This window comes from Opisthocomus hoazin, chromosome Z (genome assembly GCF_030867145.1).
Source record: "Opisthocomus hoazin isolate bOpiHoa1 chromosome Z, bOpiHoa1.hap1, whole genome shotgun sequence".
NCBI lineage: Eukaryota > Metazoa > Chordata > Aves > Opisthocomiformes > Opisthocomidae > Opisthocomus > Opisthocomus hoazin.
This window is the reverse complement of record NC_134454.1, coordinates 39111092-39132207: the sequence shown is the minus strand read 5'-3', so window position 1 is coordinate 39132207 and position 21116 is coordinate 39111092. Positions and strand designations below refer to the sequence as shown.

At 40.6% G+C, this 21116-nt stretch overlaps 2 protein-coding genes across 9 annotated transcripts in view; both read right to left on the bottom strand.

Moving 5' to 3' along the window:
• MCCC2 (methylcrotonyl-CoA carboxylase subunit 2) overlaps positions 1 to 14338 on the bottom strand; it is a 41447-nt gene extending 27109 nt beyond the window's left edge. Inside the window, exons 1-6 of one of the 2 annotated variants that reach the window (XM_075411097.1) lie at positions 14198 to 14338; positions 9876 to 9942; positions 6836 to 6920; positions 6486 to 6587; positions 5801 to 5928; positions 3155 to 3267 (exon numbers count right to left, since the gene is read on the bottom strand). In XM_075411097.1, the coding sequence (XP_075267212.1) occupies positions 3155 to 3267; positions 5801 to 5928; positions 6486 to 6587; positions 6836 to 6920; positions 9876 to 9942; positions 14198 to 14338 (636 nt within the window). Of the gene's footprint in view, positions 1 to 3154; positions 3268 to 5800; positions 5929 to 6485; positions 6588 to 6835; positions 6921 to 9875; positions 9943 to 11048; positions 11109 to 14197 lie in introns of those variants that run through there. The other variant, XM_075411098.1, reaches the window with a different exon arrangement.
• Positions 14339 to 15137: 799 nt separating this feature from the next.
• Positions 15138 to 21116, bottom strand: part of BDP1 (BDP1 general transcription factor IIIB subunit) — a 57837-nt gene continuing 51858 nt past the window's right edge. For 6 of the 7 annotated variants that reach the window (XM_075447295.1, XM_075447299.1, XM_075447297.1 and 3 more), the window contains exons 39-42: positions 20651 to 20693; positions 19492 to 19786; positions 17939 to 18179; positions 15138 to 17574 (exon numbers count right to left, since the gene is read on the bottom strand). In XM_075447295.1, coding sequence (XP_075303410.1) covers positions 17446 to 17574; positions 17939 to 18179; positions 19492 to 19786; positions 20651 to 20693 — 708 coding nt within the window. In that variant the 3' untranslated portion in view covers positions 15138 to 17445. The remainder of the gene's footprint in view (positions 17575 to 17938; positions 18180 to 19491; positions 19787 to 20650; positions 20694 to 21116) is intronic. The other variant, XM_075447301.1, reaches the window with a different exon arrangement.

Sequence of the window (21116 nt, the reverse complement as noted above, 5' to 3'; positions counted from 1 at the left end):
GAGAAGCTAATCGCAGCTTTCTGATTCACAACCATACAGACATCAATGCAGTGTAAAGCTGCAGTAGGAGTATAATAAATTAGTCACAGGTAAAAGTGAAGGGGGGAAATTAAAAGTGCCATAGGCAACTGGAAAAAAAAAAAAGAAAAAAAGGGAAAAATTGAGAAGGGGTGATGAACTGATGAAACAGACCTTCAGGCAGGCCACAACAATGAGTAGCAGGTAGAAAACTAACATCATCCAGACTCCCATGTCAGAAGAATCAACCAAAATGGAAAATCAGAGGGAGAATAATTTCCTAACACTGTTTCCTAACGAAACATCCTCTCAGACAGGGAAGATGATGCTAGCTACCAGTCTGCTAGCACAGAATGAACAGCAGATTTACACATGTTCATAGTGCCTTTCTGAAATGAAACACAGGATAGAAACATCTCCCAAACAAAACACACCAGTATTACACCCTTTAAATGAAGGAAGCATTTCAGTAAAACATTTTTCCCAGTTCTCTATACATATTTTAAGTAAGTTACACTTTCATCGTGTCATACCAAGAAAATGAGATTTTCATCAGTGTTGTACCAAACAGAAATGTGTTTTATTGAAAGGCAAATCTTTCCTACACTTGATTTTTATTTTATAGGAATACAATGCTACTCTTCATACAACACTATACAAATTCAACTTCCGAGGACCTTTACAAACACGTTAAAGTTGCTTCAAGATACCCAAGGAAAACATCAGCATGACTTCAGGGCCAGGTGTTTCTGGAAAGGTCCTGCCTAATGTCAGTAATTTCAGCCTTGCAAACTGGGTTTACATATTCATCTTTGACATGACATCTAAAAATCACTACTCCCATACCTGATAACAACTGGAGTCTCTAGCAAAATTAAGGTTTACCAAAACTTCTCCTAAAAAGGTAATTCAGCAAAACAGTCCTGTGACTGCCTCCTCTGACACCTGTTCCACAAAAATGCTGGGACCAATTTCATTCACATATATACATCTGAAGTACAACCTAGATCTATCAGTGACTCCACAGGATGGCCAGCTTGTGAACTGTCTTTTTTCCTAAATATCATTGTTCTAAATAAAGAGTGCTTTTCTTCTGGAGACCTAGCTAATCACTCTAATTGCTCCACTTTTATTACTGGAAATAAAAGAACTGCAGATGTTAAATTATGTCAGATTTCCAAAGAGATTTAGTGTATTGTTGGAATCCTTGGCCTTGGATTTCTCTGGAGGAAAAGGATTCCAGGATTCTTTGGTAGAGCAAAAGATGGCTGAAGATTTGAAGTCTGACTTGCTTCCAAAATGTGCCAAAAAGATATCACGGTAACAAATGTAGTTTCTTCAGAAATCATGCAAAGCCAGTGTCTGCCATGCAAGGAGGAGTCAGATGGAATATTGTATCCTTGACCAGTGCATCTGCCTTCACACCGAAAGGAAGTATTAGCTTCCAGTTCCTCCTTTTGAACTAGGAGATTCAACAAGCACAGCTTCTCACAGAGAATAAATAAAAAAGGTTCCAGCCCAATCATGCTTCTCAATGACAGATGCTGGCAATAATTTCCACTTTACACTAATGATGAGTTCAATAGTCAAGTATGCCAAAACAACGTGGTGGTGAAATACTTTCATGATGGTATTCAGATGAAAGAGCAAGTTAGCTAAACATCTACTCTGCTTGAGGTTCCAACACCTATTTCTAAGCCTAATGTTCTAAAACAGTTTTTTTTTTCCCTCAGGTGCAATAGCCTTAAAATTTCATTGACCTTCTTTAAACCAGCCAATTTAAAGTGATAGGCATTGAATTAACAACTACACCTAGGAGGAGGCTCCTCAAATTAAGATAATTCAGTGAAAACACCAGCTAACTGCTAAGCAGTAAAAAAAAAAAATCAAAGATGTTAGGAACTACTGACAAAGGAATGGAAAAGAAAATAATGTGTATCATTACGCTACTATACATATACACATATCCATCATCAGTTGACATACTTAACAGTGCACAGTGGCTCCTTCATCTCAAAAAAGATATAATGAGACATGGGAAAAAATTTACAGAACATAAACTAGGACAATCAAAGGTATGGAACACTTTCTGTAGGAAGAACAGCTAAGTAAGCCTGAATTCTTTGGACTGCAAAGCGGAATAAAAGGCAGGTATACGACAGGGCTACACAAGCATATGAAGAGGCTGGGAGTTGACTGACTGACTAGACAGCAACTCTGTACGAACAACCTGGTCCTCTGCTTTCCTGAAGTGTGCCTTTGTTCGAGGAGCTTATTTTCAAAGCACGTGGACTCCTCCGCCCTCCCTGGCAGCCTCTCACAGGTCCCTGCTGACAATTCACTTGACAAGCCCAAGACTACCCTCCAGGGTAGTCCAGGGTCCTTATCCTGCTACTGGCATGCCTCACCTCCATCGGGACCTTATACTCTGCCCTCCACTTTCTGGGCAGCCAAGGCTGCCATTAGCAATCACATCCTCAAACAGTTCTACATTCTTCATGAGTAACAGATCCAGAAGTGCACCTCCCCTAGCACGCCACCTGCGTCAAAAAACTGACCCCAATGCACTCCTGAAATACCCAGGACACAAAAACTCTTCTAAATCCAGGAGCTGTGACTAACAGTAATTCTATGCATCACTAATACATTAGAAAATAACCTCATTGTTAGGGCAGTTTTATCTACAGCACATCAGCGTATAAAACAGGTACACAAATACATGCACACCCCTGTTAGTAGAAAGTACGTCTCATTTACCAGCCATCATCAAAGGGGTCCTCACCTTTACAGTGTTGACGCGGAATCATCAACTGTTCCAAGAGACCTCCTAGTGCTTCCTTACACAGCCTTACATACCATGTTGTCAACTCCCTCTTTCTCCCACTCCAAGATAGGAGCAGGTAGGTCATGTCATTAACACTAAAGCCAAGAAAGACGACAGCTTCTTCAAAACTATAATGACTTTTTGTGGATAATTAGTGTGTTTACAGTGCCTCCAATTCCAAGACTGGATCAGTAGGTCAGCACAACACAGTGCTGTCAAAAGCAAAGCATCTGTACAAGCCTTGAAACTAGATAAAGGCAGCAAGCACAAAAACTAAGTAGTACATTCCATTCATAAGAAAAAGCAAATTACCTGTGGAATTCCTTGTGAGGACATGACTGCTTGATTATAGAAAATACGGCCAAAATGATCTCTATCTGGAAATACTTCTGCTTGTCGAGGTAAATTTGCTCCTCCTGAATCAACTATAGTGAACGAAAATACATTAACATGTCTTTGAACAGTGTTACATACTTCAGTATCTGGTAAAGTAGCTCCACATTACTTAAATATACAGCAATTGCTATCACTAACACTATATGTATTTCCACAAATCTAGGTATATCAGGATATTCTTCTTGAGAAAAAAAGAAAAACAGTAATCTCCAATAACCTCCATCCCAATCACTCTAATGGACGTGCTTAGAGATGCAATCATACCTCCCTATACAAACTTGCAAATTCATCTTACTGCAAAACATGTAAACTTAAGAACACTTTCAACGTATGATATAAACTCAGTTATACTATTGCAACTCTGTCACAAGTTCCAGAAAAGGGGCAGACTAACCACCACTAAGTTCAAGACATATAGCATGTGTACTTTCATATTCTAATTATACAGACATAGCAAAGACCTACAACTATCTTTAGGAACCTCTCCTTGCCTCATGATGTGCCCTCCAGCTTACAGGTCTCCAACTGCAGCTACCTCTTCACTCCCAAATAATGAAAATACCTCGTGTCATAACACTCCATAGAAGGATAGAAGAGTAGAAGGAAATGCACAGGGAGACCAAGCATCTCTCCGAACTCTGGCTCCTGCTAATTAATTTTCACCTACGAGCACCAGTAGGTTGCACGACTGCAGCCAGTAATGGCCTACATTCAGCTTTACAGTGAAGCATGGTTTGATTCTTTTCCCCGCCCTTGCAGAACTGCTCTCCCAAACCAGCATCAACTCCGGCAACTAGATGAACTCTAACCTGGTCAACACGCCAGTGCTGTGAAACGGGCCATACCTGAACACAGAAGAAAATGACCACACCAGTGACTGACTTGGTGACAAATGCCACCAGGTGTCCACATCAGAGAATGAACACCTAGGCTGCTACCACTGAAGGAAACAGCAGTTCCGATGGCATGAAATTTACATGGTCAGCAAAGTGCTGACTGACTACAAAGCACTCCCTCTAGATTGCACAACTGAAGCCAGCTGAAACGAGCCCAGGTACAGAAATTGCAAAGGTAACATACTTCATCAAGTTTGAGTGATGAGCAGTATATATAACAGAACTATACATCTCATAAGTGGAATAAAAAAATTCATCTTTTGTTTCAAAGGCATATCTATGTCTCACAGTTCCTCATTCCCTAAGATCTTAAAACAGAAGACTCACACATAATTGTTCCCTGATAACTCATTAAAAAAATAAGAGTTGTCTGAACAGATAGAATTTGCTGACAATTCAGACTATAAAAATCATACAGTTCTTCTGCAAACAGCAAAGGTAAGCTTCTTCCAGTTTTTATGACTAAGATAGAATTTAGCCCTCCCCTTGCCTCCAAGACTCTTTCCATTGCAGCATGACAATCCCACAAAGTCCCCACCCACACTGTTCCTGCATCCACCCCACCAATACTTTCAAGTTCACATTTCTCCTAATCCTCCTCTCAGTATTCTTTGCACGTTTGGCCTACCAGCAGGGCAAGAAATTACAAACACTTCTTCTGGCCAGGACCTACATTTATGCTGACTATTTAACTAGTACAAGTGTCCCAACTGGCAAACCAATTAACGCCTCTCAGCTGCTATGTAAGCTGTTAAGTCAAGCGGAATAGACAAGGACTAACTCACTCTACTTTTTAAACGGAGACAGTAGAAGGTCTTTCTCCTCTCATGCTAACTTACAGAAAATCCACTGGAACACACACTCTCTTACATCTCTCCGTCAAACTTGGCTGAAATTGGCAAACGGGTTCTGAAGTTATTTGATCAGGAATTGAGACTGAAGGACAGACACTGGCAGAAAGCTCTTGTATTTGTACAAAACCAGGCTAAGAAAATACTACCTGTAATATACTAAAGACATTTAGCACTCTATTCTTAATCTTTAACAGAAGTACACATAAGTGAAAGTTACATGAAGGTTTGGCTAAATACTGGTTTAATAGACTAAACTCAAAATGCAAAACAACATACAATGAAATTTCTGCTTCAGTAAGTTTCATCCCAAATTGTAGAGATCTGTTGATCTAAACTATTATTGACACTTTCGGCACTGAGACTTTTTTATTTTGTTGGTGTGTTCTCTCCTACAGCTACATGTTCCACCAAAAGGCAAAACAACTTTTTTTATTTTTAAATTGTAATTTGAATTAAGACTGGATGAGACTAGAGGATGGATTGCTCAAGCATGACAGAAGTGAAAGGAATACAAAAGAAGTGATGCAGTGGCGGAGTTATACCTGTGCCTTATGAACCCAGCCCTACAGCAGTGCAGAAGACAGTGCTGAGAAGCTACAGGTACTCTCCAGTTAAGATCTGCCATCAATCTGTAGAGGTAACAGTACTGATGAAAACACATTTGAATAGATGCATCTAAAACACATGCCTGGTTAGTCAAAACTGGGGACACATCAGTCTCAACAATATTTATTTAATGGAGTAGTGTCTTATCTAGAGAACCTGAGCTGCCCTTAACAAAGGACATTTGCTATTTCTGCAGTGGGACTTACCCAAATACAGGCAAGGGAGATGATTTTGCATTGCTATTTCTTGAGCACGCAGATGTTTCTTCACAGTGATGGGATAATAGGTACCACCTTTGACAGTTGCATCATTAGCAACAATCAAGCATTCCACCCTAAAAATAAAACAAGTTTATGAGAAAGAAAAATATTTCTAATGATTCAGTATGTTTGTTGGTTAAGAACTGCAACATGCCAAGGACTCTTGAAGCCCTGATGCTCAAAAATAGCCCGCCTCACCTGCATTCCCTAAAATGCACATTGTAACAGCAGTCTCAGCACTATGATGTCCTTAACTCCCTGCTGTATACCATCATATTTAATTTCAACAGTCTTGGAGCCACTTTTAGTGAGTAAAATTAATTCTTAGCCTAGAATACTGTCCATTCTTTGAAAATTGCCGTACTGATGCACTAATTCCTTCCCTTCATAATACACCAGAAACGATGTGTGCTTCTGTTTTAATATAGGATACACTAACTAAAAAAAATAAAAAATACAGAGTCACTTCCTTTTTGCTAAGACTGAACAAATTTAGGCACCAACTGTGCTGAACTTCTGGGTGTCAGAAAAGAAACACTGAAAATGCTAATAGCTTATACCGAAAACTAAGCAAAATTATACCTTCTTCCGTTTCACATCATCAATAATGAAAATCATTGGTATCTCTCACCCAGATACTCGTCCAATGCCTGTGATAATGCCTCCTGCCGGTACTTCTTCATTACCATACAACTGGTAACCTGCAAACTGGGAGAACTCCAGGAATGGAGACCTGAATAATGACAGATACAACATGATTTTAAAAAGCAATCGGCCATATTTGCCATTGAATCTCACCGAAATTTTTTAACATGAGATTTTTATTTTAAGAAAAGAGATGACTATTTCAAAGAACACTTCTGTAACATTTCAACCGTGTTATTTGCCAGTGTTCATGGAAACTAAAGAGAAAACAAGCTTGTTACATCACTTACCCACAAAAGAGAACCTGAAGTGGTTTTAAAAAGAGAAAGTACCTACCCTGGATCAATAAGCCTGTCAATTCTCTCTCTGGGCAACAGCTTTCCTCTTGATGTGTGAAGCTTACGAGCTTTTTCTCCACCTCCTGTGACACAATAGTAAATTGTTATATTTACTACGGACACAGATAGACAAATTACCACTTATATTAAAACTTAGAATGGAGTTCCCAGTTTTTGAAGTATGGACCTTAATAATTAATTTAATAAAAAATGGTTTTCACGTCAAACAGATTTAAGGTATTGATAAAGATGCTTGCTTTTCAGAACCTATTCCATTTTCCCCCTCATTTTTTATAGCTAGTCTTGAGGTAAAGACTAATAAACACAGTTGTCTGAAACTTCCCCCCCCCGCTTGGTGATGAACAGAAGGGTTGAAAACACAAACACACAGACAAAAACACAGCAGTAGGAACTGCAAAAAACACTATTTCTCAAAATTGGTTCAAAATACCTATGCTGAACCCAATCTTGAAAGACCCAACACAATCTGGATTCATTTCCTTAGGTCACTCAGAAACTGTAAGCAGAGTTCAGACACACAACATTTAATATCATTTATCTTTGCCTCATTTCAGCTCTTGACTCGAGGTCATCCTAACTCATATCTTTTGCTCTCTAGAGCTCTGTGTCATTCAATACTTAAGACTTGTTGACACACCTCAGCCTCTTTATAACAACAGCTTATACAAACATTGTCTGTGTAGACAGATCACTGATCCACCCCATCACTCTAAAACTGTCTCCCCCATCCAAAATAAAGAAGGTGCTATTTTGCTAACATTTCTCCTGAGACTTCAAGATTTGTCAGCTAAGCATCACTGAAACAGAGCTTTTAAGCCAACCTTTAAAGCCCTTTCTCTTACCCCCTTCCTTCATCGCCACGCACATCATTTCCTACCTGTTAGGCAGAGAGCCCATAGTTTATTTCTGATTCACCCTGTTCATTAGGTCTGTGTAGCCAGCCTAAGTCTAAATCTTGTAAATTCTTTCTGTACAAGTTTCATATCCACCCACAGAGTTGATACTCTCATCCAAGTTCTCAGCATTCCACATCATAACTACAATGTTTTCTCTGACCTCCATCTTGCCTTTCTCATTTACACCCAGAGTGATACTGCAAAAAAACATTTCCATCCTGTGATTTCTGTCATCTCTGTGCACCCTCCCTCTTCACACACTAATTGTAAACGCTTGCCCTCTGGGCCCTGTAGCCATTCTACTGAACTCTTCTCTTCCAAGATCAAGACGTTCACTCTACCCTACGCTAGCCTCCATTCTGTAAACTGTGAGATGCAGCACCCTGACAAAGAAATAAACTTGCAGGCACTTAATTTGAAATACCTTCTTTAATTTTGCCTTTACAGTAATGTCTATAAAAACTTCACCGTGACTGCTGATGTGCTATGATTGCTGCCAGTCACAGAGACTAAATGTATCTCAGTTGCTTCTTGTGCTTGTCATCAGAAATCCATCTGTTGGAACTTCTTATAGCCTGTCATCTCTTTAGGGCAAGGACTGTCTTCCTGTTGCACAGCTAGGGATTACTCATTACAATGGGTTAGGGGTTCACAAAAGCCCTACCCAGTGAAGTAACAGATAAAGATGGAAGCATTCATTACAAAGACCTCAGGCAAGAGCTCATCCTCTGAAATACAGCTCTTTCAGATCAGCATCAAAAGATGTTGCACTTATCTGTCAAAAGTATTCAACGTGAGCACCTAATTCCTCTCATGTACTTAAATGACAGGCAAAGCAATCTCAATTGATGTCACTCAAAACAGTCCATTAACATGCTGGTAGAGCTTCCCAAGACGCAGAAAAGATGAGGGCCATCTTCTTGTCCTGTTATCATGTAACAGGCAAGAACAGCAAAATGTGCAGCAGTGAAGAAGGCCATGATCATCAGTCTCTACACCCATAAAACACAGAGGTAATCCGTGGGTTTCAGCATCTCCTTAGGAAATCCTGGAGCTTTGTTTCACAGCAGACAGAAAAAGCAGTAAGCACAAAACCTTAACCATGCTCTGTTCCAAAGCTATAGAAGAAATTGCATTATATAAGAAACAGTGTATGAAGAGATAAACAGTATCACGACGAACACAAGAAGGGGAGAATTAAAGCTGTGTGCTCAACCTCTGGCAGCACAGTTCAGCATTTACAAATCATTTTCATTTTATCGTCCCCATTAATTATAGTCAATTGTAATTAATTCAGGTAGTCTTACAACTTAGCAAACACAGATTTCAATCTTCTCAACTATTACAGACTTGCTTTTGTTTGCCAGCACAATTACAGCTAGGATCTTTGAAAATCCTCTTTGCACATGAAGATACTAATATGCAACTTGAACTGAAGCACATTTGCCAGACTAATCTGCTATAAAAGCAGGCAGCAGCGTATGAAGCAAGGAAGCAGGTGAAGTGGAAAATGTATCAATAAAAGCCTTTTATTAATAATATTATTATTTTTAAACAATATTGCCATTAGAAATATACATTCCACTGATTACTAAGATCCTAACTGGTTAAAAATTACCTGACTCTAAATACCCAGTTTTCACTTCTTCTTGCTTACTTTTTGCTTCTCTGGCAATGAAATTAATCTTCTGTTTGACTAAATTATCCCTGCTTTCATTTAGGTCTTCTTCCAGTAATTTATGGATTTGCTTGCATTAGGATATTGCTCTGATATTCAACCGACAAATATAAAATATGTCCACACACTAGATACCGCAGTAAACAAAGAAGTGCTAATGGTATGGACATTCTTCTTTGCTAGCCTGAGTTACTTAAAGAAACCCCAAATTTTGAACTAAGTTACCTTGGATGTAAACCTTTTAAGATTTTCAACTGACCAAAGATGCTAAATCTAAATAGATGAGCTAAAATTTCAGTTATGACTACTACAATCCAGCAAACACGTTCTATCAGAATGAACTGATTAATTAATGTAAAGCTATGCGGGAAAAAATCCAAAGAGCAAAACTGATTTTTTGACTGATGAAATAAGTGTTCTAAAATCTAGACTATCATACTTACCTAATCTGATTTTTTCTGCTTGCTCTTGGAGTTCGGTTACCAGTGCTTTCATTCGTTCATAGTTTTCCTAAGTGGGGAACAGAATCGCATTTTAAGTTTAACCAAGAGAGACAGTGTTATTTTTTAATAAACAAATGCAGAAGGTACAAGATTTATTTATCTGTCACGTTATCTTATTAAATATTGGCTCCATATTATCTTTAAAGTAACAACATTTCTACCTATGTACTGCCTTTCCTCAAACATCCCAAAGCATTTCATACACAAGCTTCACAAAAACTGAGTGCATTAGGGTTGTAAAAGAGTAGTTCCAAATTTAGTAATCAAAACAGAATTAGTCATTACAGAGTTGAAGTGCTATTCTTCAGGTTTTGTTAATTTTCTGTTACAGGTTTGTTTGGTTTTTAGTCTGATTTTGTAGAAAACATCAGGATTCAAATTAAGTGCTGTTATGTCTCTTGTACCAAAACATGAATGACCTAGACCAAACAGAATTTGGTAAACACTTTTTAACATTCCTGTTGTTTAGGTAGAATGAAAAGATAAAACAAAGCTTTTAAAAAACAAAAAGTCTGGTGTTGTTGCCAATATCCCTCTTAGAAAAACAAAGACCATTAGTTTTGAATATGAGTGATGCAGTACTGACCTCACCATCTCCATCAGAACTATGGAAAACCTGTGTGCTCATTACTGCAGTTTTTTACCATTTCTCAGGAATTAAAAGGTGTTAGTCAAGCTCAGTTTGTTTTTTTCCCAGACATATTAAGAGCTATGTTACTTCTTTGAAAAGTGTAACTGCAATAAAGAAACACAGTAACTGCTGCATAAAACCCCCATACTGTCTTCTGTAATTCTCATTTAGGAGCTATTAGCGTCTACTTTGTCAGAAAAAAAACCCAATCTGGTGACTCTGTATTTGGACTTGAATACTCAAAATTAAGGTTTCTCTGGAAGAAACAAGTGTTGCAGTTAAGTTTGTTCAGCTCTGTCTTAGTCACTGAAAGGCACCAAAATGCAAAGCAGGAAGGTAATAAGGCACCCCGCATTCAAGATATTTTAGCTGCATGGTAAGACTCTGAAAAGAACTCTGTTCTCCCCCTTCGTAGTTGCTAGAAAGAGATTAAAAATACTCTGTGGAAAGGTAAAAACATACCAGGTTAAAACAGGTCTTACCAATTTTATCAGCTCGTATACACAGTTAATACACAAGGTCAGCATTTAGAGGTCGTCCAGCAAGACCAAGGTGGCATACTGAAATGCGAAGTCCAGCTCCTGTGCCTCTATTGACTCCCCACGTTCTGACAAAGTGCCATCTGCGATACGGCTCACACCTGCTCTTGTGCCCCTTGCGGGCTAGCCAACACCTAACGCATCTCCACATACCGTCCTCAGTTAACGAAATCTCTCTGACGTGGGGTGCTGCCCTGCAGCCCCATGGCTACGGAGGGCACGGGAGGTCGCCAGACTTCTGCACCCCCTCCTTCCCTTGTCAGGCTCTGTCAGTGTGTTCACCACATCATTTGCCTTCCAGGCTATTTCTTCAGAAACTTTAACCCTCCCTCTCCCTGCCCCACCCACAGCACGGTTCCAACATCTACCTCTACAACTGTTTTTCTCCCTTCTGATCTGTGAAATCACACTGCGATGACCTACTGGCAGTTTTACCATTGCCACAGCATCCCAAAAACCAAGAACAAAATAAGCCACATCTTGTTAATTTGGCTCCATAGGCGAGACCACAGACTGTAATCGCAGCCACACAACTACACGCAGCACTGAAGAAAACAAAACCTGCTTTTAATCCTTTCCAAAAGGCTCTGTTTACAAGTTAACTTTTTTCTCCTGTGAAAAAATCTGTGAAACAGCTATTCTAATTCCACGCTTGTAAAAATCTGCCATTGTCACAACACTCAGTTTTATTGCAGTGTCAGTGTTCAGGTTGTCCAGCTGACTCATTTCGCAGCATTGCACATACTAACCCCATTTCTCCTTGTTCAGTCAGCCCTTTTTCTCTAAATACACACACCTTTTGCACAGAGCACTGAGCTTAAAAAACGCACCTTTAACACAGGAAAAAAAAAAGCGGCTAAAAATTACAAACAAAATTAAAAGCTTTTAAATCAAAGGCTTGCTTATTAGATTTAACAACTCACTGTAGCTACTTCAGTGACTCTGCTTGAAAAATGGTGAACGCACTTTTTGGATCATCTATAAAAAATATTGTACTCAAATATCTGAGTTGCTTAAATTCACTTAATGTGTATCCTCATCTTTCATGCCTTTAACCAGGACACAACATCCTCGTATTTTACAGAGGAAAAGTAAAGACGTGTTGAGAACTTACTGTAGGTTTTGAACACGCACAGAAAAGGCTTCTCCCAGAACCAAACATGCAAGTTCTGCCATGTATTTGTGAGCTCTTCATTAATTAATGACAAAAAGGCCAGTGAGTGACAGAAGTTCTTTCTGGAAACTGGTCCTTGCACCAGTAAGTGCCATAAAATTCTGCTGTTCTGTATGAGGGCTTTCACACATTTTAAAGCAACACCGTGAGGCAAAATCTACAGACTAACTCTACAGTTACTGCGCGAGCTAACTAAATTACTGCTACACAAGCAAAGCAGCTGTAAGAGCTAATCCTTGGAATCTTTACATAGACTTAATTTTCCAGAATGTAGACTTACTCATCTTTAAATTTCATTTCTACCTGTCTGGTTTGAAAGACAGTTTACGTTATGAAGGCCAGCCTGTCTAGCTAAATTCACAGCCAGAAAGGCAAACATTAGCTAAAGAAGGCAAGACCTTCATCACGTATTGGTATGCCTTCTTGTGTTTGCATTGTTACTCCCTGTATTACTTTTATTTCAGATGGTTAAGTGCCTCACAGCAGGGACCTCAGCTCTTTGTGTCTGTGAAGCGCTACACGCATTTACAGTGCTCTATAAATTGTTTCTACCAAATATGAACACTATTAGCTATTTTACTGGTTACTGGTTGAATGACGTACTAGATGTATCCAAGTAAGTGCCTAGCAGAGCTAGGCCAACTTTTCCTGTCTTGACATCCCATTAGAAACTGCTGCCAAAATACATGAACATTAAAAAAAGATTGAAAATTGTGTTCTACAAAAGTTACTAAGTCTTGCTTTTCTTTTGAGATCAAAAGGTACACAAACAAACGCGAATCCAGTGACAGCTTTCACAGAAGCTTCAGTCACTTAACTTTTATCCCAGAATTTAGCTTCTGCAAAACCGAACACAGAAACAAAGGAAGTATTCAGTAAGAATACATGCTGTTGCTTCACTTGCCGTTTGATACTTTACTCTGAACAAACTGGAAAACACATGCACACATGCCCTCCTACCAGTTTTGATCCAGAACCAAAACTGGTTTTCTCACCCTAACTGTAGACATTATGTTTACCCGGAATATGACATTAATCACGCCCCATTAAAAATAAACCAATTTACATCAGATGCAAGTAGCATTATCTTTGTAAAGAGAAGTGGAATTCCACCCACCCCTCTTCCTCATCCTCAAAAGGTGATTCTTTCTGCTGGCACCCTGCTTTCTGGAGGCATGCCCATGACTTTGTAAAACTACTCCACCCAACTTCAACCTGGGAATCGATTTGCAAACACAAGAAAATTTCCGACTTTGAAATCATCAGACACCACCGTCAACCGCCTACGGACTCCCTGTCTCCACTTCATTAGCGCGGTATCGACCGCGGTATCGACCACCTCCTGAACACCAAAAATGCTGTGAGAGGTGGCGTTCGGATTGGGAAAAAAAAAAAGAAGTGTAAAAAAAAGCGCGTAAGGCGGCAGCGAATGGTGCGCGTTCTTCTCACACGGTACCTCCACACCCCGCCGGAACGGAATCAACAGCACCCAGAGTCCGAGAGACGGGGGGGGCCGCGCTGCGAAGGGCGGCCTGCGTGCAGGGCGGCCCCGGGCACCGCCACGGCCACGGCCACGGCCGCACTCTGCCTCGGAGCCCGCGTCCCCCCGTTTCGCTTTGGCTCACGCCGATCGCCTCACGGGCGGGGCCTCCCCTCAACAACCCGCACCTTGGCCACGGCTAAGGCGCGGAAGCGGAGGGAGGCCGAACCACCACCCGCGGCCCGGGGCAGGCCGGGAGAGTCGGCACCGGCCCGCTCCCAGCCAGGCCGCCAGCAGGCACGGGCGGGCAAGGCCCCGCCGCCGCCGCCAGGCTGCGGGAGGGCCAGCCCGTGACGCCGGCGGGTCCCCGCGGCCTGGCACCGCGCCGCCCTGGGGCCCACCTGGCGGAGGCGGCCGGGCCCGCCCAGGCCGGCCTACCTGGTAGAGCGCGGAGCCCGCGTCGGGCCGCGAGCCCACCGCCGCCACCGCCTCGCCGCGGTAGGCGCGGGCGGGCGGGGCGGCGGCCACGCGGCGCAGCAGCCGCCAGGGGCCCAGCAGCCGCCAGGGGCCCAGCAGCATGGCGGCCGCGCCGAGCCCTGCCGAGCCGAGCCGAGCCAAGCGTCCCAGGCCCGCCGCCGCCACTCCCCCCGCCGCAGCCAATGGGCAGAGCGGGGCCTCGGGGCCGGGCCGCGGCCTTACCCGCGCCCAGCGGTGCCCCTGAGGGGAGGGGTGCCGTCTCCGGCCCCGCCGGCCCCACCAGCCCCGCGGCCGGGGCGGCTGTGACTGAGCATTGAACTCGCGAAACGCGAAAGCCTTTCCCTTCAGAGATCGGCGCCATCACGCTGCAGCGCCGGCGGCCCGAGGCGCACGGCTGAACGCCGCCCTCCCCCTCCCAGCAGTTCTGTTGGCACACTTGGATTTTCCGCCGGGATTACGAACTTGTGGCACCCAGGCAAGCCCCTGCCCTGCTTACAAACGCTGGGGCTCCGTCATTACCTGCAGAACTGCCGGGATGTTACAGTAAGAGTGGCAGATTTTTTTAAAAATCCTAACCTATCCGCTTGAGTTGCTTCCTCATTGGAAAGTTTTTCTGTTTCCCTGCATTCCAGTTCTATTTTGTTTTTAAAGAAGGCTGTAGTATTTACAGAGAAGATGGGAAGTCGGAAACCAAAGTAAATCAAGCACTATGCTAAAACAAAACCAACATCGCACAAACGAGAAGAACGAAGACCCTGCTGAAGTGTATCCACCCTGTGTGCGTCCCAGTGGTGCAGCCACAACTTCAGCCATTCGCTTTGCCCACGCTTCTGTTGACTTACCGTACCTATGAGCATTTAATAACTGCAACCGATATTCTAAAACATGGAAACACAGGTAATATAAAATAATTTATTCACATAATTTACGTACAGAATATGACTGTCTTCAAAACAGAACGCTTATATGTAATGATACAGGGTGTCAGACAACTCTAAGCAAAGCAGTCTCATGCCATATCCTTGTAAAAATGCTACACTGATAGGCATTGACATTTCACCAATCTTTTCTTACATCCTTCACCATTATAAAACTTCCATATTACACAAACCGGAACACAAAGTTGTCTTATCTCTACCCAAATTTAATTTGTTCTTTAAAAAAAAAAATCCTCTAACAAAGTGCATGTGATTTACTGCAGGGAAAAAAAATGTGTAGCCCAAATTAACCAGGTAGATAAGGCACCTTAAATCTTGGTAATGCAATAGTTTGTTTTTCTTTTTTTTTTTTTCCTTGTAATATAAATGCAAGCTAAAATGTACACAACTAAATGTAGAATGGTTATCACCTTAGAAACTACTTAGGGCAATTATAGCCACTACCCACAAGCCTATCTGTAGGCTCTATTAGTGGAAGGGATTTAAACATGCCACGCGTATCAGGAACTAAACACTTGCATACATAAAATAATATCTACAAGATATACATTACATGGAGCTTTATGTATAGATTATTTCATAATGTTTACAGTGAGACAATATTTAGATAAACATTTCAAGTTAAGTGGATTAGGCAAAGCACAAGACAGTCTGGACAAAAAAATGGTGGCAGTGGTGGGTTTTTTGGTGTTTTTTTGTGGTTTTCTTTGTTTGTTTTTTTAGGGGGGCAGTGGGGTGGACAGGCAGTGGGGTTGACAGCATGCTTTCAAGTAAGTTACTTTACATAGGGACTGTCAATCTCTTTTCCATCACCTCAAGAAGATACTGCTGCTAAGGATGTATGCTTGCCAGAGGCCTGATAATGTCGCAATTTGCAGTAACAGTGGCTTTTCTGCGTATTTTTCCTTAATGACAAAACTTTAAAGGCTCCTTCAGAAGCCTTGACAATAACTTCCAGAAAGGCAAACATTCTCAAACTTCGTAAGTATTTCAAAATTAACTACGTACTTATATGAAAATATTTGCCAGTAAATGATTATCCAGTCCAAAGCTCAAGACAGGTTTCTTGAGAGCATAACAATACCATTCAAACATCAGTTTCACATTCATAATTAATAATTTGTTTTGCAAAAGTACCTGCTGGCATTAAGTTACAGGAGAAAAATTTAGGCTACTTAAATCTACACCCTCTTTTTTATGTAACGAGTTTCAGAATACATACTGAATCTTTCAGTGACCACCCGGCTTTGAGACCACATGAACCCTGTTACCTCATCAAAACTAAAATCTAAAGCTACATCAGCATTTTATAATAAGTTACAGTACAAGCAGCCATGCAACATGAGGAAAACCATTCAAATTTAACTGCTTCACAGCAGCAAATCCTCAACCACACTGTATAGGCATGGTTTAAATCCAACCTCTGTGTTTTACTTCGCACAAGGGAAACCAAGGAAGTCAGCAGAGATACAAACACATGTAAAACCAAGGAAAAGAAATGGTATCTATCCCCTTATTTTCAAATTTAGAAGGAAGTTAGCATGTATACTAGGAAACATTAACTTCTTTACCACTCCAATAGGACAGTTGCAAAGATTAACATTGTGTAGCATCTTTTAGTAAATTACGTTTTTTCAGTTGTTCTCAATACATTTTTAAGGAACTAAACACATTCGGCTTTTCAGGTTAGGATCTTTTAATCTATGTAATTAAAAACTCTTACAAAAATACGTAATTTGGAGATGGTAATAAAAATACCTGCAGTGCTGAACGTATCTATGTATTTACTACACTACTTCCAGTATTTGCATCCTCTTCTACAGAGATTACACTGTACATAAAAGGCTCATTCCTTCTTCTAACATAACATACTTCACAAAAAGAAGTAAAGACCTCATATAACCAGTACCGCAAGCTTCAACAGTAAAATTCAGAGAGATACTTGTCACAAGATTAAGCATTGTTTCATTGCACTTTTCTGGAAGACAGTCATGCAGCCATTATCAGCATCTAAGCAAGTGAAACTATAAGCCAGCAGCTGCTGGTCTGGTCCAATGACATCAACGTAGTGGTTTAGATTATGTCAACATTTTAAAAGTATGCAGGTTGCTTCAGAAGGAATCCGTTTCATCTTTATGGAATTTATGAACAACAGCTTGGCTGACAGTAGGTGTGGCATAATCAACATCAGAACAAGTCAGAACCTTTTAAAAATACTCTTTTCTTCTTGCATTATACTCTCAGATCTCAGGTTTTTATAAAGCCAGTTTGCTATTCTGAATCATCCACTTCCATAAAGATGTCACTGAAAAAATACTCAGAGATTCTGGTTGGCTCTTCTTCCTTCTCTTGATCTTTAGCACAAAGTGGTGGCTTCTCAGACGGCTCGTTACTTGCAACCTAATGGAAAAAGAAAAGGCTGCTCTTAAGAGTCTTAATCTGTTTGTGTGTGTGAATGTGTGTACATATACGTATGTGTGTACATATATATATGCACCTAAGCTTCCAATTTAGATAGGAAGTTTAGACAAAAATTTCAGAGTTTACTGAAAATGGCAAACTGGTAGATACATACACACAAAGGAAAAAACCTTAGTTCCATGAAAACTTTCCTAGAGATGCACAAGTCAGGGTTTTTATTCACTGGAGCAAGTATCTCTCTCAAAACATGAACACTACATGCCCACCTACCCACTCCTGAAACAATTAATTCGCTGGTCTTCACATCTCAAAAATGCAAGGGCATTCGAAAGTAAACACGTACCATAACTGCAGCATCAGCAGCTACATTGCCACACTCAACAGATGATGATGTGCTTGTGGAGGGAAGGGAACAAGATTCCCTATCATCCTTAGTGGGCAGAGTGGGTTTTTTTAGGCTTCGCTTTAGAGTCACAATTTGAGGTTTTTGGATCTTCCCTCTATTCCCTTTGGTATCTTCTGCAGATTCAGAACTGCTTTTTTTGCAAATTAAAGACAAAAATCCCAATGGTTTTCGTCCACCCCTGTTCAAAACAGTCAGAATGTCATAAGATTGCTCCATAAAAGGAAGATTCAAATAGTATTACAGAAGTCCAACTGATTACACAGGAAACAAACACACACCTCTTAGATCTATGAAAATTCGAAGAAAAAACAAAAAAATCGTTCTGAGAAAGGCTTTTGTATTAGTGATTATTCTGGCACAAGAGTTTTTCCGAAGACTTAACAAAGACTCTTGACAATCTCCAACCCCGAGAACAGGAACCTACTATTTGCTACTAAACAAGAGCCTGTAAGAAGCTACCAGATCTTCAGAGAGAGATTCCAAGAGGAATGGAGACATACTGCTAAAGAATGAACTGAAAAGAGCATCCTGCACGTCATAAATGGAAAAAGAAACCCAACTCCCAAGGATGGGACCACAGCAGACTGTGTTAAACACCAGAACGAAGACTGTCTGAAATTAGGGTTTCAGCCTACTAACAGCATCATGCCCAGTACCAGTGAACTTACGGAAGTCACAGTGACGAGGCAGGTACAAAGACTAGCAACTTTTCACGTTGTTAAGAGTTTACAGCTTAGAAAGTGAACTTTAAGGCCAGGATTCTGATGTTAGTGCATCATTACCAAACTGCTGTGTATGTCCCAGGTACAAATAAGCAGTTTTGTTACTCACACAAGCATAATGAAAGAGTAGACGACAAGATCAGAAGAGACCAGCAGTGCACTGCAATCAAAATCAGCGAGCCAAACAGCAAATGAGAGCAAGAACTCAAACTCTTAAACAAATATTACAGAAAGGTATATTAAAAAATATACAGTCAGATGGATAGAGGAATGTCCTCTGAGTTGTCAAGGTTGAAACTCCTTTGGGGAAATGACACATGTTAAGCTAGCCCTAAAAATCTAGTGTGATGAGTACTATACCAGTAACAAATCTTACTGGCAGAAGGACAAAAATCAAAACAAGTGGATGGGTGTATAAATCACAACATTAGACTGCACTAAGGAAAATAACAATTACCCCAAATCATAGCCAATGGATGTCTGCCTCACAAGAGGCATCTGTCAGTGTCTAAATAAATATACCATATGTCAGTAGTGTCCCTTGGTCAATCTGCTCATTTATTGAATGAAATAATTCAAAATTCAAAGCAGACAGCTTGATCCTTTCTAGTTTGCTGAAGAGGACAGATACTGTAACTCTAAGCCATGCAGGTCACAAACAATGGTACTACCCTTCTTGTAATACTACGTGGAAAAAGGACATAAACACCTCAATATGGAAACACAGTCTGTTTTACAGAGAAGGCTGACAAAACATTGCAAAAATACCTGAGTAATGGAGTTCTTGAAGATGATGCTACGCTTCCAGTGTGTTCCAACTGTCCAGATTCATGTGCATCCCCCTGCTTTCCTTGTCCACTTATTTCTGCATTTCTGTTAGAGCTTGATCTAGACATCACCTCCTCTTCCTGTTTGGATCCTGCATTCTCAAGTGGTGCTTTCCCTGAATTCTCCAAAGCCTCAGGCTGGCTTCTCTCAGTCAGTGGTGACATAGACTCAGACACTAACAAAGAGGTAAGTACTTTTTCCTTTGCTGAAGCCTCCATTTTTTCAAAAGGATTCCCTGTAAAAGGAGTTGAGAGTCATTCAAGGACCTCAGTTACATCACTTCAGTGATAACACAACAGCCCAAAGTATGTATGTGATGTTAAAATGGCTTCCACCATTACAAGAGAAGGGCTGAATTTTTGTGGGGTTTTTTTGTCATTTTATTTTTTGAAGTCACCACTAAGAATTAAAAGTTCATGGTCTAATTTTAAGTCTGTAAAAATCTTACAGGTGTTATGGGGAAAAGCTGGTAGAATCGTGGCTTATAGCACACCCCCTTTCTCCTTTACAGCACACCACAGAACTTAGTCAAGCCATCTAGCTATTAAATCTTCCACAATTTCCCTTTAAAATCTTTCAGGGCCAAAAAGTAGTTCTCAAAACCCTTCACAGGCTCAGATGACTGAAAATGGCATTGCCAGCAATTCTGCTCTCTCTCTGATTCTTCAAAGGCAGATTAAGCTTTCAAACAATTACATTGTGCGTACATTTTTTCAAAAAGACAAATACCAGATAAAATAAAAATAAATTATTTTGTCATAGTATGGTTAAAATATTTTTGTCAGTACTCTCCAACAGGTAGAAATATTTGCATAAGAGATCATGTTTAGTCCAAAAAACCTCCCAAATTTCTCAGACTAACTACAGCAATGTTTTTAGAACCGTTATTAAATTAATAGCCAGTTACGTAATCCAACGCATCCAGTTTACAGCAGAAAATACGGAATGGTGGCATTAGGGTATTACCAGGAAAATTTGTTTCTACTTTTACGTTAGATAGCCTGAGACAGGACTATTTAGCACAATGACCAGTATTAAACGGTGATGTGTTATGCATTTACATTCTTATACTTTATTTTACAAGTTTAAGATTACCTACCAGAAGTTATCATTGGAGCATTTGGGGATTTAATTGAATAACCCTGCATTTAAAAAAGAAAAAAGAAGTTATTTCTCTATTTCTCTCAATATAGAAGAGACAATGAAAGTTGATAAAGTCATACCACATGGGTACAGTTCCAAGAACAGAAGTGATACAGACGACTACAAAGACTACATCTTCAGTACAGTATCATTCATCACTTAACTCATTTCCTGAGCAGGCTTTTCAAGGTGTTCTTGTGACAAATGACTCAAGACAGGGATGTCAAGATGAGAGGTCAAAGAAGGAACAGAATTGTTATCCAGTCCTTCCTAGAAAAACCCTCTCTGAATCCTGTGGGGAATTATCACCCAATACCTCACCCAGACACATTACACTATCTTAGCCTACTCACAAAAATTAATGGCAGTCACTGCCACAAACTGGGTCACATTCTAAAAGCACAGAGGGAAGCTGAAAACAT